The 25,595-nt window shown below is 40.9% G+C and overlaps 1 protein-coding gene across 1 annotated transcript in view; it reads right to left on the bottom strand.

The window, feature by feature from the left end:
- The window catches only part of SPIDR (scaffold protein involved in DNA repair), a 549,318-nt gene that overhangs the window by 5,676 nt on the left and 518,047 nt on the right, over window positions 1–25,595 (bottom strand). The window contains exons 14-18 of the mRNA XM_035011122.1: window positions 20,779–20,989; window positions 19,935–20,087; window positions 3,163–3,256; window positions 1,982–2,096; window positions 1,637–1,690 (exon numbers count right to left, since the gene is read on the bottom strand). Of these exons, the coding sequence (XP_034867013.1) occupies window positions 1,637–1,690; window positions 1,982–2,096; window positions 3,163–3,256; window positions 19,935–20,087; window positions 20,779–20,989 (627 nt within the window). The remainder of the gene's footprint in view (window positions 1–1,636; window positions 1,691–1,981; window positions 2,097–3,162; window positions 3,257–19,934; window positions 20,088–20,778; window positions 20,990–25,595) is intronic.

Raw genomic sequence — 25,595 nt, 5'->3', positions numbered from 1 at the left:
CAAGGGATCAGCCAACAGGTACCACTGTCTCATCACACATTAAACATATAAACTTCAGGAATAATAGAAACATACACAGGAGGACCCTGTCACCCTCCCCCCACTCTGTTAGGTGGTCACTTGTGGGGATAACAATGTACCCAACAGAGACCGTGACCGTGAGCCCTGCATTCTTGTTTCTTTAGTGGTAAAATGTGGATCCTGCACCACTGAGATGTTGGAGAGATTAAATAAGGCAATGTGTGAGAAAAGTGGTGAGCATAGTTCTTAGTCCATTACAGTTATTTACTTACATTTTACTTGTAAACAATCAGGGAACAACTAGCTCATAAACCCTCCTACGGCCTGGTCTACACATCAATCCCTACATGTGAAAGAGCCCTTTAGATAAAGGTTTGGTGCTGGGCTGGGGGTGTCACGGAGTTGCTTTAGGGAACTATGCGCAGGCTGGTGGGCTTTATCCCAGGGACGGAGCCGGAAACTCTTTTTAGAGCTCCACAGGCAGTTCCACCCTGAAATCAGGGTTGGAAACCACAGTCAGACCAGTGATCCTCAAGGATCCTATCCATGGATTTATCCACGTACCCAATGAATCCAAACTTTGAAAGCCATGGTTTTTGAGGACTGAGTGCAAATGGCTGCCCTGCCTCCTCATGCTGCCAGCCCTTCCTAAGGGGCAGAAGTCCCTCACAGCTCCAGAGGATGGATAAATTCAGCCTTGTATTCAGACTGCAATCAGAGGTGGAATTTAACCATGGGACCCCATCAGAAAGTTCTGTAGATTATCAGCCCCCTTTTCACCACAACCTCCCCAGCTGGCCCAAGTCTGCTACTTGGATGTGGACCCTAATACTGGCCATGGATAACTTTTGTGACGTGGGGGCTGTGCCCTGGCATCACCCCAGTGGGGTCAGTTCTCAGTGCTCTTCTCTAGGGTTCAGTTCAGCAGTTCCTGAAGCCACTTGTGGTGCTTTTAATTGGTTTTGACAAGACAGAGGTGACGTCTCAAGGACAGAGCTCTCTTGTTTATGAGGGCCAAATTTCACAAGGAAGAAACTGTCTCTAGACCGTAAGTTATATATATTTAGGTGGTGGTTTTCTTGGAGGAGCACACCACTTTACTAAGCCTCACACCATAGTAACTCTCAGGGAAGGCAAAAGAGTTCTGAGAAATAATGGTCAAGTTTCCAGTTACTCAGACTCTGGAATACCTAGCAATTAAAAAACACAAAATGTGTGTCTCAGATATTTCTGTTCTATTAACATGAATCATGGCAGTAGTACTTGAAATGTTGCTGGTCTAACTATAATCAAAGCCAGGGGGGCATATTCATGTATCTACTACAAGATTGGTTAGGAAATCACCTCGATTCCAAAAAGAAAAGGATCTCATGAACAGACACAGGTATTTGTCAGGGAGTAAGACTTATTATTGACTATGGTATAGTTATTAACCACAGTAAGAGTTATCCTTGTCTTGGTATAGTCTAAACACTTAGCATGCACCCAATGATATTGTGGCACTTTGTTGTAATTGAAAGTACATGGGACAGGGATCTTCACCTGGAGATGATCCACTAACTTGGGGCTTAAGAACACAGGGGTGCACACCTGGGCTGCATGTTCCTGGACTTACCCCATCCTCGCAGGCGGCAAACCTCAGGAGTGAAGAAATACTGGCCTGGGACAGCTGCAATAACAGTGGGGCGGGCTGATTAAACTCCCAGGACTGGGGCAAGAGCTCACGCCCACGCGTAGGGGGGTAATGTTCGATCCCTTCGTTTCTTTAGCAGCTTCCACCTCAGAGCCTTATGTCAAATGTGAGTGTAAGCCCTGGATGTGGAAAGACTGTTCTCCTGAGGGGTGTCCTTCCCATCCCCTCCCCAGGGCAGGAACAACAGATGCTGGCCGCTTGGCTACTGCGGCAGAGCAGTTCCATGAGGTGGAGTAGGATGCACATGAGCTCCTGCACCGCTCCTACCTTGACCCTCACTGTGCACTGGGGTCGAGACGGACAGTCCAGGAACACCTGCAGGTGCCTTCTGAGGAGAGGAGAGGTGACCACACGGGAGCAGTCCCCACAGGAAAAGGTGCCTCTGTTGTTTAGAAACACACAGGGAAGAGAACACTTGAAAAGGCACAAGTCAAAAGAGTCTAGCAGTAGACAGACATTTTTTTCTGAACCTAAGTGTTTGCTGATATAGAAAAGGGGGATTTACTCTCAGAAACCAAGTTCCTGAAATAGGCCAGAAGAAGCTCAGCCTGTTCTGAGGGATCAGCGTCAGCTTCCGGCTAACTGCTGCATGGGCAATTGACGCCCCAGGGGATGGAAGGGACACTCAGGCAGGGAAGCCTCATTCAAGCTGGGCATAGAGGATGACAGCAAACATCCCATGAAGCAAACTGGAGGCCCTCTGCTCAGCAAGGGGAAGTCAGGGCTTCCCATCTGCCTGAACAGGAAAACCTACTTCTAATTACCAGTAGCTATGCTCCTTATTGCTACCAAGTAAACCTGTGATACATACTCTTCTTGTCTCTAGAATGATCCAGTGATGACTTGTTTATACATAAGACCACCAACCCAGGAGGCATCAAGAAAACACCTGTGCTTTGGTTATTAAGAAGCAGAAGAGTAATGAGCATGTCCCTTTCTGTCAGGTAACAAAGTCACCTTGGGAGCCTGGGGAACTGGCTCAGAATGACACTGATACCCAGCCCCAGCTCCCTGAGCCCCAGGGAGGATATGCAGTAACTCTGGTCGGGGAAGGAATGGATGTCTGATTATATAGCTGTTCACTGGTCCCTGGAAAAGTCTGCACCCCTGCAAAAGACAAGCTGTACAGTTACCAAGTTTGTCTCATTTATTCAGGTTTGCCCTGAGTTTTTCTTTTCTCTCCTAACTGATAATAAAGGACCTGAGTACAAAACCTGGCTCTTTTCTCTTTTAAGATGGGAGGAAATGAAAGGACCAGCAAAAATCCCTGTTACAAAGAAGTAAACACACCTAGTGCCATGGCCTCCAAGCGGCAGCACGGGAACTTGGTTTCCCAGTGGCGGCCCTGCCCTAGCAGGGGAAGCTGGCCCGAGGCAGTGCGGCCGTGGGGACCCTTGGACTGGCTGCGGCTGCCCCAGGGTCTTTCAGCCCAGCTCCTGCACCCTCACCTGTCTCCTGGGCTCTGTTCCAATCTCTCGTTGCCACACAGGTCACAAGTGGGCCAGGAGAAAGCAGTGCTCTCGTCTACACCAACCACAGTGCCTAGGCCCAAGAGAAAGCAAAAGCTGGAGTCCAGAGGCAGTGTCTTCCCTCCCAACTTCTCTTTGCCCCTCAAGACATAGATGGCAATGTGAGATTCCTCAGACTTTTTTTTCTCACTTCTGAGTTTATATAAATGTTCCCAAGCTTTTTATAATTTCCATGTACTGCACAAACAAAATTACAACAATAAAAAGTAAGTTTTAAAAGTTGCCCGCATTACTACCCAACCAAGTATTTCCATTGTGCCTCATCTTTTGTCTTTTTTTCCAGATGCACATGTACTGAAATCATTATAAGTAAGCCGTCAGGGCAATGTCTCATTCTACTTTGTAGGTTGCTGTAGAGCTGTTGTAAGGACTGTCTTATCAATATTCCATTTAGGTGATGTGTCACAGTTCCCTCCATACTGGACATGTAAGTCTGAGGCAGTGGACAACTTTCCACATAAGGCCTTTCCTGTAGTGAGATACCTTCCTTAGGATAGATTCCTGGAAGCAGAATCACTCTATCAAGAATATGAGTATTGGAGATGCAGAAACACCCTTTCAGAAGGTGTTTCCCACAAGGACTTTCTTTTTTTTTTTTTTTTTTAAAGATTTTATTTATTTATTTGAGAGAGAGAGAGAGCACATGAGAGGGGATAGGGTCAGAGGACGAAGCAGACTCCCTGCCGAGCAGGGAGCCCGATGCGGGACTCGATCCAGGGACTCCAGGATCATGACCTGAGCCGAAGGCAGTCACTTAACCAACTGAGCCACCCAGGCGCCCCCACAAGGACTTTCTGATTCACACTTTCACCATCCATTTACAGAGTGCTAGCTGCACTGAGCTGCATGCTAGTATCACCTCAGTATTTGCCTCCTTAATAGGTGTAATGGAATTCCTTATCTCAGTTTCCACTTCTTTAATAAGGAAAGAGAAATATTCTTTTTTTTTTAAAGATTTTATTTATTGGGCGCCTGGGTGGCTCAGTCGTTAAGCGTCTGCCTTCGGCTCGGGTCATGATCCCAGGGTCCTGGGATCGAGTCCCACATCGGGCTTCCTGCTTGGCGGGAGGCCTGCTTCTCCCTCTCCTGCGCCCCCTGCTTGTGTTCCTGCTCTCGCTATCTCTCTCGCTGTCAAATAAATAAATAAAATCTTTAAAAAAAAAAGATTTTATTTATTTATTTGACAGAGAGATAGAGAGAGAGAACAAGTACGCAGAGAGGCAGGCAGAGGGAGAGGGAGAAGCAGGCTCCCCGCTGAGCAGGGAGCCCAATGCGGGGCTCGATCCCAGGACCCTGGGATCATGACCCGAGCCGAAGGCAGACGCTTAACGACTGAGCCACCCAGGCGCCCCAAGGAAAGAGAAATATTCTTATTGCTTTGTTCACATCTCCTCTTACGTGATTTCTCTGGTTTCCTTATTTCTTTTTTAATTCAACATTTGTGACTTATTTATTCAACAAACAAATATGTATACAATGCTACTTAGTGTGGGATATATGTGTAGCATAAAAAATGTAATGATGAATGCTACAGTCCCTACTCTTGTGAACTCCATAGTCTGGCCAAGATGAACAAATAATGAGAAAAACATCATGAATATGGGAGAAAATATTCACAAAAAAACACATCTGGTAATGGACTGTTACCCAAAATATACAAAGAACTCTTAAAACTCAACAACACAAACAACCCAATTAAAAGATGGGCCTAAGAACTTCATAGATGCCTCACCAAAGATGATATACAGCGTATGAAAGATGTCAAACATCATGTGATTAGGGAAATGCAAATTAAAACAAGGAGAACACCAAAAAAATCCAAACAATGCAATTAAAAATGGGCAGAGGACCTGAATAGACATTTTCCCAAAGAAGACATTTGGCTGGCCAACAGACACATGAAAAGATGCTCAACATCACTCATCATCAAGGAAATACAAATCACAATCACAGTGAGATATCACCTCACCTGTTAAGATGGCTAAAATCAAAAAGATGAGAAAAAACAAGTGTTGGTGAGGATGTGGAAAAAAGGAACCCTAGTGCACTGTTTGTGGGCATGCAAACCGAGGCACCCACTCTGGAAAAGCGTATGGAGGTTCCTCAGAAAATTAAAAATAAATGCCATATAATCCAGTAATTCCCTTACTAGGTATTTACCCAAAGAAAACAAAAACACTAATTTGAAAAGATATATCCATCCTGATGTTTATAGCAACATTATTTACAATAGCTAAATTATGAAAGCAGCCCAAGTGTCCATTCATGGATGAATGGATAAAAAAGATATGGTGTGTGTGTGTGTGTATATATATATATATATATATATATATAAAACAATGGAATATTATTCAGCCATAAAAAGGAATGAGATCTTGCCATTTGCAACAAAATGGATGGACCTACAGGGTATTATGCTAAGTGAAATACGTTAGAGAAAGACAAATATTATATGATTTCACTCCTATGTGGAATCTAAAAAACAAAACAAATAAACAAAAAGCAGAATCAAACCCATAAATACAGAGAACAAAGTGGTAGTTGCCAGAGGAGGGAGGAGTGGGGGGGATATAGGCTTCCAGTTACGGAATGAATGTAATGAGGATGAAAGCTACAACATAGGGAATATAGTCAATGAACCTGTGGAGCTGTATGTTGACAGATGGTAGCTACATTTGCAGTGAGCATAGCATAACGAATAAAGTTGTCAAGTCATTATGTTGTACACCTGAAACTCATGTAACATTGTATAGCTACTTTGGAAGACATTTTGGCAGTTTCTTATAAAACTAAACATAGTCATACCATATGATCTAGCAATTGCACTTGGTGGTATTTATCCAAAGGAGCTGAAAACTTACATCCACACAAACACCTGTATAAAGATGTTTACAGCAGCTTTATTCTTTTTTTTTTTTTTAAAGATTTTATTTATTTATCTGACAGAGAGAGACACAGTAAGAGAGGGAACACAAGCAGGGGGAGTGGCAGAGGGAGAAGCAGGCTTCCCGTGGAGCAGGGAGCCCGATGTGGGGCTTGATCCCAGGACCTCAGACACTTAACGACTGAGCCACCCAGGTGCCCCTATAGCAGCTTTATTCTTAATTGCCAGAACTTAGAAGCAACCATGCTGTCCTTTAGTAGGTGACTGGATGAAATTGGTACCTCCAGACAATGGAATATTATTCAGCACTAAGAAGAAATGAGCTATCAAACCATGAAAAGACATGGAAAGAACTTAATGCACATTGCTTAGTGAAAGAAAACAGTTTGAAAAGGCTATATACTACATGATTCCAACTATACAACATTCTGGAAAAAGCAAAACTATACAGTCAGAAAAAAAGAAAAAACTACACAGACAGTAAAAAGATCAGTGGTTGCCAGGTGTTAAGGGGGAGGGAGGGATGAATAGGTGGAGCAGAGGAATTTTAGGTCAGTGACACCATTCTGTATGATACCATGGATACATGTCATACATTGTCTAACCCCATAGAATGTACAACACCAAGAGTGAACTCTAATGTAAACTCTGGACTTTGGGTGATTATGATGTGACAATGTAGGCTCATCAACTATAACAAATGTACCACCCTGGTGGGGGATGTTGATAGTGGGGGACGCAGTGCATGTGTAGGGTATGGGGAATCTCTTTGCTGTAAACTTAAAACTGTTCTAAAAATAGTCTATTAAAAATTACCATGAAATAAATGCTAAACTGAGAAATGGAAAAGGCCCCTGGAGGTAGAGAAGAGAGGCCCTCTATGCTAGCTTGAGGTCAGGGAATGTTTCCCAAAAGAAGAGACTTGAGGTGGGGCTGCAGGTGGGGTGGAGGGCACAGGCTGACCCTGCACCCTGAAGCAGGGCTGGAGGCCAAAGGGGCATGAAGGAAAGGCAGGTGACATGGCTGTGAGGTTGGGAGACCCAAGTCATCCAGGGTCTTGCTGGGGATTTTAGACCTGGAAGGCATTAGAAGCCAGTGAGGAATTTTAAACAGGAGATTGAGATGGTCTACTTTCTTGAAATGTGAAGCATTATAGATATCATCTAGATATGCTGGCAAATCACAGACCATTCCTGTTGAAAAGTGGTGAAATTAGACATTTGAAAACAAGTAAGATGTGACCTAAGTTTCCAGAAAAATAGAAGACTCATCCCTCCCACTCCTGGAACAAAAAATTTCATTCCCCATTAGAATAAGCATAAAGAGAAAATTTATCTGTAGAGGATAAAACAATTGTTACAACTAAGTAGGCTTGATTTACTAAAACGCATTCATGCAATGCCCACTTGAATGACTTTTTAAAAATGAAAATAATAGATCTTGATTGTCCCAGCTAATTTCATTGTCCTTGCAAATCTAATCAAGATTGAGTCAAAGGGATGAAAAGTAAAGTCAATAATGGCTTATAATACAGCCGAAAAGCAGTGTTGACCAATTCACAACAGGCAGAGGCGTAAGTAGGGCCAAGCAGGATGAGCGGCTCCCATTCCACGGGTGGGTGTGCCCAGCAGTACTTAGTGTCTGCTACATGCACTAATAAAAAGAAGACTGCTACCAACTGAAGTTCCTTTTTATCCTAGGATATCTTTGGGTGTTAACTTCATTTACATTTAGATGGGATTAAGCAATTTCCTTCCAGTAGGGAGCTGAAGGGACACAGCTGAAGAAATCTATTTTATCTAGGGTCTACACACCACTGGAAATGCCTTCTGGTAACTCTAAATAAATTCCAAGGGATTACTGGGAAGTGTACTATTAAACTGTTAGTATCTAGAACATTCATTTATATGAACATCAGAAGGAAAAAAAAATTTTGTTAGAGTTTGATGGTTTTGACACCACACTCATCATTTGGCTGCAGTCTGCTATTGAAAGCTTTTACTTTCCTTATTTACAGAAATCTCTTGTAATTAGGCTTGGGAAAGGTATATCACATATTTATTAAAACATCTTTTTAAAAAGGTTTTTTCAAAGGCTCCTTCCTGGGAACTGCAGTCGCTCCTTTCTAGTAGGGCACATAGCATCTACATGCTCTGGTATTTTCTTCAGTGACTTTTAACTCTCCGCCACACCCTCCTCTCCAAACTTTTTTTCTGACGGAAATTAGTTGGGGCTCAGAAGTGTTTCCTTCTAGTTAGAGGCCAAAGCCTGGTTTGAAGACAGGACTTGGCCACGCCTTCCCAAGGAGACAGTACAAATGTGCACTTGCTGAGTTCATGCCCACGGTGGTGAGCAAGACCACCACCCACTAGTAAGGGGTGTATAAATAAGTGGCGAGCAATGCAAAGATAGAAAAGTCAATGCTGCAAAACTTTGTCATCCTAAAAAAATAAACTGGGAGGAAGTCTTTGCATGGTCTGGATGCTGATGTTCGGGAAATGAGATGAGAAGTCCTGAACACCCAGGGAAGCAGTGAGCACTATCCCCTCACAGAGGCTCCATTTCCTAGAAGCACTTACGCAGATGGACAGATGTTATTTCTCAGTGTGCAACTGACTCTGAGTTTGTTCAAGCCCTGCCTAGGGAAAATGCTCAATGTTCTACAAGGTCCACACCATTGTTGGAGACCCCGATCCCCAGCTGATTTAGCTGCTACAGAGAGCTATCCAACTCTCAGCACTGACTTCCTACAGATGATGAAAGAGCCTGCTTAGGGCTATCCTTGGACAAGCCATCACTGGACTTTCTGGTACAGGGATGGGCAGAGTAGGGAAGGGTGAGTTGCTGAGAAGGGGGTATCTACTACTGTTACTTCACAAAGTAGAGAGGACTCTAGCCTTGCATGGCTTTGATGGAGTGGGATCTGGGTGAGCCCACAGCTGGCTGGAGAGCAGGGCAGGGAGCCTCTGTGCCTTTCTGTCTGTCCGTGGGATCTGGTCAGTGCCCGTGTTCCTGCATGGGAGGCTGGGCCAATCTTTGTTATTTTGCAGCTGGGTTTTGTTTTCTCTTAATCCTTAGTTGACTGGTTCTTATCAGAGGATCTGGCAGCACTGTGATAGCAGTGTTTACATATCCACCTGACCCACCCAGAGGCCTTCAGGACAGCTTCAGAGAGAGACCCACAGGGAACTCTACATTGAAATGGTGACGTGTGAAGGAAAATAATATAGGTCAGAAACTGGATCTACATAAACTAAAGGAAGAGCATTAGAGAAGGAATAAATGAAGGTAAAAGAAAATCTTTTACATTTGTTATTCTAAATTTATCTAAAATATAATAGTTTATTTAAGTAATAATAACAACAATGCATTCAGTGACTATACCTTATGGGTAAGTGAAGTGAATGTCAGCAATGTTCTAAGGAATGGAAGGGAGGAACTGAGAATATCCTTATAAGATACCTGTACTACCCTGGAAGCAGGATAGTGTTATTTGAAAGTGGACTTGATTGGTTGTAAGTGCATCTAGGGCAACCACTAAAGAATGTTAAAAAAAAAAAAAGTGTTAATATGCTGAGAGAGAGGAGAAAATAGAATCATCAAATGCTCAATTAAAATGAGAAAAGGCAGAAAAGGGGTGGGAGATGAAAAAAGAAACAAGAGCAATGAACAGAAAACAATTATAAATATGATAGATATTAATCCAATTATATATGAGTATTGACTTTAAATGTGAGTGGTCTAAAAACACAAATTAAAAGAGACTATCAGAGTGGACAAAAAACAAGAGCTAACTCTATGTTGTCTACAAGAAACCCATTTCAACTATAAAGACACATAAAGAGTAAAAGTAAAGTTATAGAAAAAGATATACCCTGCTAACACTAATAAGAGTTAAAATAGTTAAAATTAATTTCAAGCAGAGCAGACTTCAGATCAAGGAAAATTATCAGAGATAGAGAAGAGCATTAAATAATGATAAAGGGGTCAATTTGCCAAGAAGATATAATAATCCTTAATGTGTATGTGCCTAACAACAGACTGTGAAAATATGTGAAGCAAAATGATAGAACTTCAAGGAGAGATAAACAAACCCACCATTATATTTTATTTATTATTCTTTGAGACATCAATACCCTTCTATAAATGACTGACAGATCCAAAGGCAAAAAATCATAAAGACATAGTTGAACTGAACAGCACCATCAATCAGTTGGATCTAATTGACATTTATAGAATATGCCATCCAATGACAGTAGAATAAACATTTTTCTCAAGCTCACATGGAACATCCATCAAGACAGACCACAAAGTGGGGCATAAAACACATTTAAAATTATAGAAATCATATAGAAATCATATTAAGTATGCTCTTAGACAATAATGAAATTAAACACAAGTCAATAACAGAAAGATAGCTGAAAAACTCCCAACTAATTGGAGATTAAATAATATACATCTAAGTAACACATGGGTCAAAGAATAAATCTCAAGAGAAATTTTAAAATATTTTGAACTAAATGAAAATAAAAACACATCAAAACTACAAAAGCAGTGCTTAGAGAGAAATTTATAGCACTGTATGCGTATACTAGAAGATATCTAAGATCAATAATCTAAGTTTTCATCTTAGGAAAAAAAGAAAAAGAGAAGCAAATTAAAACCAAAGCAAGAAGAATATAAGCAATAACAAAAATTAGAGCAGAAATCAATAAAATTAAAAACAAGAATTCAATAGAGGAATTCAAGAAACCCAAAAGTTGATTCCTTCAAAAGATCAATAAAAATTGATAAACTTCAAGCTAGGCTAATCAAGAATAAAAAATTATTTCTATCAGAAATGAAAGAGGGGCCATAATTACTGATCCCATGGAAATTAAAAGAATAATAAGATAGTGTTATGAACAACTCTATGCCCCTAAATTTGCTAAATTATGTGAAATGGACCAATTCCTTGAAATACACAATCTACCAAAACTCACACAAGAACTAGATGATCTGAATAGGCTTACATCTATTAAAGAAATGGAATCAATAATTCATAATCTTCTAAAACAGAAAGAACCAGGCCCAGAAGGTTCACTGGCAAATTCTACCAAACATTTAAGGAAGAAATGATACCAATCCTCTAAAATCTCTTCAGAAAAATATAAGCATAAGGAATACTTCTTAAACTCATTCTATGAGGACAGCATTAACCTAATACAAAACCAGATAAAGACATTACATGAAAAGAAAACTACAGAATAACATCTCTCATGAACATAGATGCAAAGTCCTTAACAAAATATTAGCAAATCTAATCCAGTATATATATTAAAAAAAAGTACCATGACCAAATGTGGAATTTATTCCAGGTATACAAGGCTGGTTCAATATTTTTTTTTAAAAATCACTTAATGTAATCTATCATATTAATGGACTAAAGAAAAAAACTCATATGATCATATCAATAGATGTGGAAAAATAATTTGATAAAATCCAACATCCAATCATGATAAAAACTCTCAGCAATCTAGGAACAGAGAAGAGCTTCCTCAATTTGGTAAAGAACATGTACAAAAACCCACAGGTGGAATACACCAATAAAGTAGCCTTGTGTAGGAAAGAGTGAGTTAAACCTAAATGATTAATATGAGGGTCCCAGGACAATAGCTGAGAGTAGAGCAACTAGTCAAGATTGGTTCAGAGGGACAGAAAGCTCTAGGAGGAAATTACAAAGGAAAACTCCAATGATTTGTCACCATTTTTGAAGATGTGGAAAAAAAAAAGGATGTAGTGCAGGCAATGCAAGGAAAATAAAAGTCAATATAAATTCATGAGAAATCACACAAGAAAGGAAATAGAAGTGCATTATACTAGTTTCCTGTTCAGTGAAAATATTTATATAATCACAATAATAAAAATGCCACTTACTTATTTTCATCTTTGAAAATCAATCTGTTAAAAAAAAAGAAAAAATCTGTAGACAAAGTGTTCAGGTTTAATTATGGTTATAGAAAAGAATATCATCAATCTTGACAATATAAAGTACAGAAACAACTGTAGAAAGGTTGAAAGAAAGAGTAGAGTAAAAGAAGGGCTGAAGGGGGCGCCTGGGTGGCTCAGTCGTTACGCGTCTGCCTTCGGCTCAGGTCATGGTCCCAGGGTCCTGGGATAGAGCCCCGCATCGGGCTCCCTGCTCCATGGGAAGCCTACTTCTCCCTCTCCCGCTCCCCCTGCTTGTGTTCCCTCTCTCGCTGTGTCTCTCTGTCATATAAATAAATAAAATCTAAAAAAAAAAAAAAAAAAAAGAAGGGCTGAAGAACTAACACTTTTGCTTTCAAAATATGGAATGAAGAGATACTGTCTTTAGCAGAAAGAATGACAAACAAATAAACAAAACCCCTACAGCCGACATCATACTTAATGGTGAGAAAGTAGATGCTTTCCCCTTAAGATCAGGAATAGAGCAAGGAAATCCCCTTGCGCTGTTTCTGTTCACTTTATAATGGAAGTACTAGCTAATACAATAAGACACAAAAAAGAAATAAAAGGTATACAAATTAGGAAGAAAGAAAAAAACATCTTGTTCACAGATGACATCGTTTTCTATGTAGAATACCCAAGGAGTCAACCAAAAACCAAATATGATTGTAGCAAGGTTGTAGGATACAAGATTAAAATACAAAAATCAACTGCTTTCCTATATGCTCTCAATGAACAAATGGAATTTGAAATTAAAAACACAACACCAGGGAAGCTGATCCATCCCAACCACCGCCTCATGGCCGCTTATGTGCAGCCCACACCTGCTCCCGCACAGCGCTGCATCGCAGACTACGAGGCTGCCTCAGCTGGGCCAGCTGTTGCTGCTCAACAGTCCGGAACCTTACCACCAGGCAGCTAGCCCTCCCCAGCCCCGGGAAGGGAGGCACTGGATGGACCCTCAGACTGAAGGAGCCAGTGGACCTTGGGCTGGATGCAGCCTGTATATAGAGCGAGGGGTTATCTGAGAGCTAGGTACTATTGCTCCTTTTCCTGGAGCCAATAAACCCGCTTTTACTCAAAAAACAAACAAAAAAACAAAAAAACCCACAAAAAACCCAAAAACACAACACCATTGGGGCGCCTGAGTGGCACAGTCGGTTAATTGTCCAAATCTTGGTTTTGGCTCAGAATCCTGAGATTGAGCCCCACATAGGGCTCTGTGCTCAGCATGGAGTGTGCTTGAGATTCTCTCCCTCTCCTTCTGCCCCTCTTGCTCATGCTCTCTCTCTCTAAAATAAATAATAATTAAAAAAAAAACAAACCCCAACACACCATCATTTACATCAACATTAAAATAAGTAAAATACTTAGGTGCAAATGTAACAAAGTATGCACAAGATCTATATGAAGAAAACTTCTTAAAAACTCTGCTGAAAGAAGTCAAATCTAAATAGAGAGATATCCATGTTCAGGGATAGAAAGACTCAATAGGGTTAAGATATAAATTTTTCCTAAATTCATCTACAGATTCAACACAATCCCAATCAAAATCCCACCAAGTTATTTTATGGATATAAACAAACTAATTTTAAAGTTTATATGGAAAGAGAAAAGAACGCCTAGAATAGTCAAGACAATATTGAAGAACAAAGTTGGAGGACTAACACTACCCAGATTATTCATAATATCAAAAACAGACATCAACTGATGAATGGATAAACAAAACTTGGTATATTCATGTAATGGACTATTATGTTATAAAAAGGAACAAAGTGCTGATAAATATTACAACCTGGTTGAATCTTGAAAATGTTCTGCTATATGAAAGCAACCAGAAACAAAAATAACACATATGATTCTATCAAATGAATTGTCCAGAAGAAGCAAATCCACTGAGACAGAAAGTAGATTAGTGGTTGCCACAGGCTGGACAGAGTGGGCAGTGACTGCTAATGGACATGAAGTTTCTTTTTGGGGTGATAAAAATATTCTGGAAATAGTGGGGATACTTGCACAACTGCATGAATACACTAAAAAACACGGAGTTGTTTTATAAGGGTGATTTTCATGGTATGCGAATTACATCTCAATTAAGCTGTTATTAAAAAATAGAATGCGGGACACCTGGGTGGCTCAGTCATTAAGCATCTGCCTTCGGCTCGGGTCATGATCCTGGGGTCCTGGGATCAAGCCCTGCATCAGGCTCCCTGCTCAGCGGGAAGCCTGCTTCTCCCTCTCCCACTCCCCATGCTTGTGTTCCCTCTCTCGCTGTGTCTCTCTGTCAAATAAATAAATAAAATCTTTAAAAAAAAATAGAATGCAACTTCATTTTCAAAGCCACTGAGTTGGCAAAAGACAAAATATAAAATAGGAGATAGTGGAACAACATTGTCAATGTACTAAATGCCACTGAATTGCTCACTTAAAATTTTTTTTTTACTTAATTATGTGTTATATTACTTTCAGCTGTACAATATAATGATTCAACAATTTTTTTAAAAAGATTTTATTTATGCATTCAACAGAGAGACAGTGAGAGAGAGAAAGAGATCACAAGTAGGCAGACAGGCAGGCAGAGGGAGAGGGATAAGCAGGCTCCCTGCTAAGCAGGGAGCCTGATGCGGGACTCGATCCCAGGACGCTGGGATCCTGACCTGAACCAAAGGCAGACGCTTAACTGACTGAGCCACCCAGGGGCCCCGATTCAACAATTCTATATGTTGGGGCACCAGTGCCTTTAGTTTTGTACACATATGAGTCTCAAGCAGACTCAGTCGTTAAGTGTCTGCCTTTGGCTCAGGTCATGATTTCAGGGTCCTGGGATTGAGCCCCGCATTGGGTTCCCTGCTCAGTGAGGAGTCTGCTTCTCCCTCTCCCTCTGCTCCTCCCTGTGCTTGTGCTCTCTCACTCTCTTTCAAATATATAAAAATCTTTTAAAAACATAACAAAACAAAAACAATTCTATATGTTACCAAATGCTCATCAAGATAAGTGTACTCTTGATCCTCTATCTATTTCACTTATACCCTACCCACCTCTCCTCTAGCAACCACCAGTTTATTCTCTGCATTTAAGAGTCTGTTTTTTTGGTCTCTTTTTTTCTTTGTTCATTTGTTTTGTTTTTTAAATCCTAGGTATGAGTGAAATCATATGCTATCTCATATGCTTTCTCTGACTTATTTTGCTTAACATTATACCCTATAGGTCCTTCCATGTTGCTGCAAATGGCAAGATTTCATTATTTTTTATGTCTGAGTAATATTCTACTCCATATATATACACCACATCTTCTTTATTCATTCATCTATCAGTGGACACTTGGGTTACTTCCGTATCTTGGCTATTATAAATAATACTGCAATAAACATAGGGGTGCATATATCTTTTTAAATTAGTGTTTTTGTTTTCTTTGGATAAATGCCCAATAGTGTAATTACTGGATCATATGGTAATTCTATTTTTAATTTTTTAAAAAGATTTATTTATTTATTTATTTTTAGAGGGAGAGCGAGAGCATGTGCACGAGTCGGGGAGGGGCAGAGGGAGAGGGAGAGAATCTCAAGCAGACTCCCCACTGAGCACAGAGCCCGACATGGGGTTCAATCTCATGGCCCTGAGATCATGAACTGAGCAAAATCAGGAGTTGGACACTTAACTGACTGAGCCACCTGGTCACCCCTTATTTTAAATTTTTGAGGATTCTCCATACTGTTCTCCACAGTGGCTGCACTAATTTGCATTCCCACCAACAGTGCACGAGGGTTCCTTTTTCTCCACATCCTCACTGACACTTGTTATTTCTTGTACTTTTGATTTTAGCCATTCTGACAAGTATAAGGTGATACCTCATTGTGGTTTTGGTTTGCACTTCCCTGATGATTTGTGATGTTGAGCATCTTTTATGTGGCTTTTGGCCATCAGGATGTCTTCTTTGGCAAAATGTCTATTCAGGTCCTCTGACCATTTTTTAATTGGATTATGTTTTTTTGGTATTGAGTTATATAGGTTTTTTTATATATTTTGGATATTGACCCTTTATTGGATATATCATTTGCAAATATCTTCTCCCATTCAGTAAGTTGCCTTTTTATTTTGGTAATGGTTTCCTTTGCTGTGCAAAAGCTTTTTATTTTGGTGTAGTCCCAATAGTTTATTTTTCCTTTTGTTTCCCTTGCCTGAAAAGACATACCTAGAAAAATGTTACTATAGCCAATGTCAAAGAAATTATTGCCTATGTTTTCTTCTAGGAGTTTTATGGTTCCAGGTCTCACATTTAGGTCTTTAATCCACTTGAATTTATTTTTGTGTATAAGAAAGTTTTCCCAGCACCATTTGTTAAAGAGTCTTTCTCCACTGTGTATGCTTGCCTCCTTTGTCATAGGTTAACTGACCACATAAGCATGAGTTTGTTTCTGGGCTCTCTATTCTGTTCCCTTGATCCATGTATCTACTTTTGTGCTAGTAGTATGTTTTAATGACTACAGCTTTGTAGATACCTACAGCTGGGATTGTGATACCTCCAGCTTTGTTCTTCTTTATCAAGACTGATTTGGCTCTTTGGGGTCTTTTGTGGTTCCACACAAAATTTTGGAGAGTTTGTTCTAGTTCTGTGAAAAATGTTGTGGTATTTAGACAGAGAAAACATTAAATCTGTAGATTGCTTTGGGTAGTATGGACAATTTTTAAAATGGTTATAATTTTATATTTTATAAATCCCACCTATAAATTATTATTTTTTAAAAAATATGAAGTTCTTCAGAAACTAGAAAAATTAGGTCTTCTCTTTCCCCACAAGAATCTACACGTTTTCCTCTTTTTGCATCTCTGTGGCATTCACTGGCTATGGATAATGTGTCAGGTTTCAAACCCTCCTTTAGAAGCCAAACTCTTCAGGTACATATTTTCTCATAATACGGTGCTATGGGTGGTGGTGATTCTTATGGTCTTATAATAACAGGGTCCCATACAGCTTTTTTTTTTTTTTAAGATGTATTTATTTGAGAGAGAGAGAGAGGCAGGGCAGAAGGAGAGAATCTTAAGCAGACTCCATGCTGAGCACTGAACCTGAAGCAGGGCTCGATCCCATGACCCATGAGATCACAACCTAAGCCAAAATCAAAAGTCAGATGCTCAACCAACTGAGCCATCCAGGTGCTCCAGGGTCCCATGCAGCTTAAGCAGTGTGGATGGGTGGTGGTCCCTCTCAAATGTGGGGCAGAGAACACTGCTGGGAGACTGTTCCCACACCCTTCTCTCTCTTCTGAGCCCCTGACCAATCCTGGGCTCTTAGAGAGGTGAGGGGTGGGACGAGAACAGATGGCAGCCAATGAAGAGAATGAAGGTGGAAGGGAGGCCTCTGGAGGTGGTGAGATGTGCAAGTGGTAGCAGGTTGTGGGCAGAGTGACAAGGACAGGTGCACAGAGCAGCTGCTGCAGGGCGTGTGTCTGCACTGTGTGCTGTCCTCACAGCCTGTGCCCAGGGGCCCAGCAGAGCCAATTCTTGGAAACCCCCACAGTCCACTTAGCCTCTGCAGACTCTCAGTCCTTCCTTCCCTGCATGGTTCCAAACAGCCTGTCAGCAACAAATCCAGCTTTGTACCATAGTCTATCTATGGTGCTGACAGAATTGCTTCATTTAAGAAAACAAAATGATATACAACCTCCTTAGCATTCTGGGAATAGCAGAACAAGACAGAGCCAACTCCATCCCAAGAAGGCCCTGCCTCCTCCAGCACATAAAGCTTTTACAACTGCCCCTGGCACCTCTATGGGTTTTCCATATGGTCTTCGTCTGTCTGGAAGACCTTCACCACTCTGTCTGACAAATCCTAACAGTCCCAAGGCCACCTACCTACTGCCTCACTGGCTCTTGCCCTCAGCCAGCCCTCCTGGTCTGTAGAAGTAGAAGCACTGAGATGTCATCCTTCTCCACTAGTCTGTGAGTGCTCCAAGCCCCCAAAGTCTCATGTGCATTATCTTATTTAATCCTCAACAATGCTTTAAGATGTATTCTATTAGCCCTGTGTTATAGATGAGAAAATGGAAGACCCAGATGACAGGTAGCTTGTTAAGAGTCTGCTTTCTTCAGGACCACTAGGCTATACTGCTCTCATTTCTCATTTACAATCACAATCTTAGTTATGTTTTGGTACTAACACTAAAAGAAGATGCACAGAAAAGAAAATCCAAATGGCCTCAACACAATGAATGAGTGCTCAACCTCACAAGCAGGCAGGGGAATGTAAATTAAAGCAACAACAATGGGATCAGAGTTCTGCTATTCATAAAAATTATAAAAAGATTCAGAAATCTAGTAGTGGGCAAGGCTGGAGGAAATAGGCCTTCTTAGAAATTACTTTTGGAAATGTGAATTTTTGTATGCTTTTTGGAAATTAACTTAATATCTTTTAATATTAAGGATACACCAACAGTATGGCCACTTTGGAAAACACTTACACATTTCTTCAAAAAGGCTAAGCACAGGGTTTCCCATATGACCCAGCAATTCCACTCCTAGATACATACCCAAAATTTGAAAACACGTTGTTCAAATAAAAACTTGTCCATAAATATCCATAGCAGCACTGTTTACAATAGCCAAAAAGTGGAAACAACCCAATGTCCATCAGGTGATGAATGGATAAAACAAGATGTGGTGCAACCATACAATGAAATATTCAGCCATAAAAAGAAATGAAGTGCTGGGGTGCCTGGGTGGCTCAGTTGTTAAGCGTCTGCCTTCGGCTCAGGTCATGATCCCAGGGTCCTGGGATCAAGCCCCACATCGGGCTCCCTGCTCAGCAGGGAGTCTGCTTCTCCCTCTGACCCTCCTCCCTCTCATGTTCTCTGTCTCTCATTCTCTCTCTTGCAAATAAATAAAATCTTAAAAAAAAAAAAAAGTTGGTTAAAAAATATATGAACCCTAAGATCCTGAAATCAGCTACTGAAACATCTCAGATATATCAAAAACACCTAAACTCTCCAAGACAGAGCTAAGATTGTTCTCTCAAAGCTGGCCTCTTCCACCATGTCCTACTCCATTGAACAGTTCTACCATTGCCTTGTTGCCTAAGCCAGAATCTCAGAGGTCATCACATACATTCTCACCCTCCATCTACGCCTTGCTCCCTCTGTACTGAATTCACTACCCAACCTGTCTGTTTCCCCCAACTAAACCCACTTCCAGATTTACTTTGCTTCATCACTTGTCTCACATCTTGGGACTGGTGCTTGCCCTCCCACTTGCTACCACCCAAGGCCCTGTCCCTTCCACTCTGCAGAGACAAAACCTGGAGTACCCGTCTCTCTGTTGATGACAGAGTACACTCCTGCTAGGGCCACCGACTTGGGCAGTGGTTGGGCCCTTCAGCCTAATCACTCCATCCATCCAGATGCCTTTCCTGCCCCCTTCCAGACTCTGGTGCTCCCCCACTCTACCCTGTCAGCAGCCTTTATATGTCCTATTCTTTTTCTGTCAGATATCCTTCCTGCCCCTACTCATTCACCTAATTGGCTACTTCCTATCCTTCAGATCTCAGCACAAGGCTGCTGTCCTTGAGGAGACTACAGTGAGCTCCCTGACAAGGTGAGGTCCCAGCAATCAGCACCTGGAGCACTTGGAACATTGCCGTTCTATACTTGATTGTGTGCACAGCTCATTGAGGTCTTCTGTATGCACTAGAAGTCTAAAAGGCAAGAACCTCTTCTGATTTTGTTTCTTAGGTATCCAAAGTTTGGAACATGTCAGACATAAAAAACTTGTTGAATAAATGAAATGAATATGAAGTATGATATTTTAAAAAATATAAATACCATTTCCACCAGGATTGACTACCCACCTTGAACGCTGCAAACGGAGTTGACCTGAGTGACAGAATCCAGTTCATTGAGCTTCACAGGGCCAGTCAGTTCACAGGAGCAAGCACCGGAGTCCACACCCAAAAGGGGCTTTTGAAGCAAGAGGACACTTCGTTCAACACAAACAATCCGACCTGCCAACAGAGACACTTCAGATTATTGAAGCACTGAAGAAAAAAGTGAGTTCTCCTGCCAGTAAAGACAGTGTCCTTTGCCAACCCCCCTGTGGGCAGAGGACACAGTTTTGAGGCCCGTCCATTGTATCCAATGACACATGCACTGTACGGAAAGGAAGTGCTAAAGCCACTAGTGTACTAAGTGGGGAAAGCACACAAAACTAGATTCAAATTCATTTTAGAGAGGTGAATTTTGTGGTATGCAAATTATACCTCAACAAAATAAAGTAAAAATATACAGTTTGGGCAGGATTCTAGTTTGATTCCTGGCAAAAAAGAGCTAACTGATCTAAGTGTGTATTTATAATGTTCTAGCTTTTTGTTTGTTTTCAAAAGTGATGTTCCAGGCAATGGCTTCAAGTGGCTTCTGCACCTGTAATGTGTGCTACCAAGAGACAATCCTCGAGTAACCAATGGCATCTTTCACAGGGAGAGTCAGCCCTGCATGGGTTCTGGTTCTGTGCAGGTGGCCATGACAGGGGCCACTGAAAGCTGAGGGCTGGTACCGTGGGTCTCTTCCACTCCATGTGTCATGTCCCAGGTGGCTTCATGAAGGGGCCAGCAGTTCCAGAGTAAGGCAAAGCCACAATGCCATTTTATGGCATCTATCAGTCACCACTGGGTCAAAGCTAGGAAGAAGAAAGCATACCCTGGGCTCGGAGAGTGTCCCTGAAGAGAAAGCTGTGAGAGACCGCCTCGGTGAGCGCTTCCAGGACGTCCTGGCTCAACACACATGAGGGGGCCACACAGACTGGCATGGTTTTGGGGAGGCCAGAGTTATTCTCATCCTGCATCTGCAGGGTGACATCAGTCACCATCAGCCAAATCTCCCTTTGCTGCAGAGGAAGCAAATTGTTTACCTACAAATCAAAGACACAGTCACGTCTATTAACTTTAATAGCTATTCTTACTATCCAAATTTTTAAAAAAATTTTTTAAATTAATTTTAATGTATTTAATCTAAATATCCAGAATATACTTTCGTCATATAATAAATAGAAACAATAGAGATATTTTTTTAAACAATGTTTTGTTTTTAAAGATTTTATTTATTTATTTGAGAGAGAGAGTGAGAGACAGAGAGAGAGCACATGAGAGGGGGGAGGGTCAGAGGGAGAAGCAGACTCCCCGCCGAGCAGGGGCCCTGATGCAGGACTCAATCCAGGGACTCCAGGATCATGACCTGAGCCGAAGGCAGTTGCTTAACCAACTGAGCCATCCAGGTGCCCGAAACAATAGAGATATTTTATCTTCTTGTTTTTTTGTACTAAATCTTCGAAATCCAGTGTGTACTTTATTATGTTAGTCACCATACAGTACATCATTAGTTTTTGATGTAGTGTTCCATTATCCAGAATTTTAAAAAAGCAATTATGTTAGATGATTATTACTAACAATTTTAGTTTTCAATCCAACAAATATTTTCAAATATACAATAGATTCTGCCGGTCTTGGTCACTAGCCCCCACTGACATGGCTGTGCCTTGAGAGTGCAAACCCTGGACCTGTTTAAAGGACTCCTTTACTGGGATACAGTCTGCCCTTCCCTGGCACTACTGTACTTGTCCTTGAACTACTCAGGGAGATTTTCATTGTTCTTTTCCTCCAGATCTCAGAATGTTAATTACCACATTGTTTTATATTTAGTCCATACACATTCTTCTTTCTTGTCAGATTTAAGTTTCCTAAGGATCAGTGATTGTTATGAACTGAATGTTTATATCCACCCCTAAGTCCCCAATTCATATGCTGAAGTCCTAACCTCCAATGTGATAATGGTAGGTGGGGCCTTTGGGAGCTAATTAGGTCCTATGTAGAACCCTCATGATGGGATTCCTGTCCTTCTAAGACAAGAGTTTGTTTCCTCACTCTGCCCTTCACATTGTGAGGATACAAGGAGATTTCCTATTGTAAACCAAGAGAGTGCTCACTAAGAACCTGACCTGGTGGCACTTTGATCTCAGACTTCAATATTCCAGACCTGTGAGAAATAAACTATTGCAGTTTAAGCCACGCAGTATATGGAATTTTGCCATAGCAGCCTAACCTGACTGAGACGGGAATACTTGTTACTTGCCCTCAGATTTTATATAGGGCTCTGATATAAAGCAGGTATAAAATATTTGTTGTATCTACAGCAAATTTACTTTTCGGTTTTTTTTTTTTTTAATGTTTTTTTTCTTTTTTTATTTAAATACAATTTTGTTAACATACTGTATTACTACGTTCAGGGGTAGAATTTAGTTTTTCATCAGTTGCATATAAGACCCAGTGCTCATTAAATCAAGTGCCCTCCTTAATGTCCATCACCCAATTACCCTATCCACCCATCCACCTCCCCTCAACAACACTGTTTCCCACAGTTAAGAGTTTCTTACGGGGGCGCCTGGGTGGCTCAGTTGTTAAGCGTCTGCCTTTGGCTCAGGTCATGATCCCAGGGTCCTGGGATCGAGTCCCGCATCGGGCTCCCTGCTCGGCAGGAAGCCTGCTTCTCCCTCTCCCACTCCCCCTGCTTGTGTTCCTGCTCTCGCTATCTCTCTGTCAAATAAATAAAATCTTTAAAAAGAAAAAAAAAAGTTTCTTATGGTTTGACTACCTCTGTTTTCATCTTATTTTATTTTTCCTTCTCCCTCCTTTTCCTTCCCTTTCCTTCCTCTATGTTCATCTGTTTTGTTTTTTAAATTCCACATATGAGTGAAATCATATATTTGTTTTTCTCTATTTCCCTTAGCATAATACCCTACAGTTCCAGCCACATCATTGCAAATGGCAAGATTTCATTCTTTTTGATGACTGTGTAATATTCCATGGTATATTATACCTCATATCTTCTTTATCCATCCCATCCCTCTGTCAATGGACACTGTTCTTTCTACAGTTTGGCTATTGTGAACATTGCTGCTATAAACATTGGTATACAGGTGCTCTTTCTGATCACTATGTTTTTATCCTTTGGATAACTGCAATTGCTGGGTCATAGGGTAGCTCTATTTTTAACTTTTGGAGGAACCTCCAGAGTGGCTGGGCCATTTTGCATTCCCAACAGTGTATCTTTCTCCACATCCTCGGCAACATCTGTTGTTTCCTGAGTTGTTAATTTTATCCATTCTGACTGGTGTGAAGTGGTATCTCATTGAGGTTTTGATTTGTCTTTCCTTGATGCTGAGTGATGTTGAGCATTTTTTCATTTGTCTGTTGGCCATTTGTATGGAGAAATATCTGTTCTTGTCTTTTGCCTATTTCTTGGCTGGATTATTTGTTTTATGGGTGTTGAGTTTGATAAGTTCTTTATAGATTTTGGATACTAACCCTTTATCTGATAAGACATTTGCAAATATCTTCTCCCATCCCATAGGTTGCCTTTTAGTGTTGTCAACTATTTCCTTTGATGTGCAAAAGCTGTTTATCCTGATGAAGTCCCAACAGTTCATTTTTGCTTTTGTTTCCCTTGCCTTTGGAGACATGTCTAGCAAGGGTTGCTGTGGCTGAGGTCAAGAGGTTGCTGCCTATGTTCTCCTCTAGGATTTTGATGGATTCCTATCTCACATTTAGATCTTTCATCCATTTTGACTTTATTATTGTGTATGGTGTAAGAAAGTGGCCGAGTTTCATTCTTCTGCATGTGGCTGTCCAATTTTCCCAACACCATTTGTTGAAGAGACTTTTGTTTTTTTTTTCCATTGGATGTTCTTTCCTGCTTTGTTGAAGATTAGTTTACCATAGAGTTGAGGTCCGCTTCTGGGTTCTTTATTCTGTTCCACTGATCTCTGTGTCTGTTTTTGTGCCAGCACCATACTGTCTTGATGATTACAGCTTTGTAATACAGCTTGAAGTCCAGAATTGTGATGCCCCCAGCTCTGGTTTTTTCTTTCAGCATTCCTTGGGCTACTTGTGGTCTTTTCTGTTTCCACACAAATTATAGCATTGTTTGTTCCAGCTCTGTGAAAAATGCTGATGGAATTTTGATAGATTGTTATTGAATGTGTAGATTGCTTTGAGTAGCACAGACATTTTAACAATATTTGTTCTTCCAATCCATTAGCATGGAATGTTTTTCTATTTCTTTCTATCTTCCTCAATTTCATTTATAAGTGTTCTATAAGTTTTCAGAGTACAGATTCTTTACCTCTTTAAGGTTTATTCCTAGGTATCTTCTGGGTTTTGGTGCAACTATAAATGTGACCAATTCCTTGATTTCTCTTTCTTCTGCTTCATTGTTAGTGTATAGAAATGCAATTGACTTCTGTGCATTGATTTTATATCCTGGGACTTTGCTGAATTCCTGTATCAGTTCTCACAATTTTTTTGGTGGGGTCTTTTGGGTTTTCTATAGAGAGTATCATGTCATCTGCGAAGAGTGAAAGTTTGATTTCTTTGCTGATTTGGATGCCTTTTACATCTTTTTGCTGTCTGATCGCTGAGGCTAGGACTTCCAGTACTATGTAGAACAAACGTGCTGAGAGTGAACATCCCTGTCGTGTTCCTGACCTTAAGGGAAAAGCTCTGTTTTTCCCCATTGAGGATGATATTCACTGTGGGTTTTTTGTATATGGCTTCTATGATATTGAGGTATGTTCCCTCTATCCCTACATTGTGGGGAGTTTTAATCAAGAAGGGATGCTGTATTTTGTCCAATGCTTTTTGCATCAATTGAGAAGATCACATGGTTCTTGGCTTTTCTTTTATTAATGTGGTGTACCACATTGATTGATTTGCAGATGTTGAACCACCCCTACAGCCCAGCAATAAATCCCACTTGGTCATGGTGAATAATCCTTTTAATGTACTGTTGGATCCTATTAGCTAGTATCTTGGTGAGAATTTTTGCATCCATGTTCATCAGGGATATTGGTCTGTAATTCTCCTTTTAGCGGGGTCTTTGGTTTTGGGAATCAAGGTAATGCTGGCCTCATAGAATGAGTTTGGAAGTTTTCCTTCCATTTCTATTTTTTGAAACAGTTTCAGAGGACTTAATTCTTCTTGAAATGTTTGGTAGAATTCCCCTGGGAAGCCATCTGGCCCTGGACTCTTCTTTGTTGGGCGATTTTTGTTTTTTTTTTGTTTTTTTTAAAGATTTTACTTATTTATTTTGAAAGAGAGAATGAGGGAGAGAAAGCACACGAGAGGGGGAAGGGTCAGAGGGAGAAGCAGACTCCCTGCCGAGCAGGGAGCCCGATGTGGGACTCGATCCAGGGACTCCAGGATCATGACCTGAGCCAAAGACAGTCGCTTAACTGACTGAGCCACCCAGGCGCCCCTGTTGGGTGATTTTTGATTATTGATTCAATTTCTTTGCTTGTTATGGGTCTGTTCAGGTTTTCTATTTCTTCCTGCTTCAGTTGGGGTAGTTTGTATGTTTCTAGGAATGCTTCCATTTCTTCCAGATTGCCTAATTTGTTGGCATATAATTGCTCATAATATTCTCTTATAATTATTTGTATTTCTTTAGTATTGGTTGTGATCTCT

The sequence above is a fragment of the Mirounga leonina genome, unplaced genomic scaffold (genome assembly GCF_011800145.1).
Source record: "Mirounga leonina isolate KUSES-001 unplaced genomic scaffold, KU_Mleo_1.0 Mir_165, whole genome shotgun sequence".
NCBI classification, from domain to species: Eukaryota; Metazoa; Chordata; class Mammalia; order Carnivora; family Phocidae; genus Mirounga; species Mirounga leonina.
This window is presented reverse-complemented; position numbering and strand designations above follow the sequence as displayed.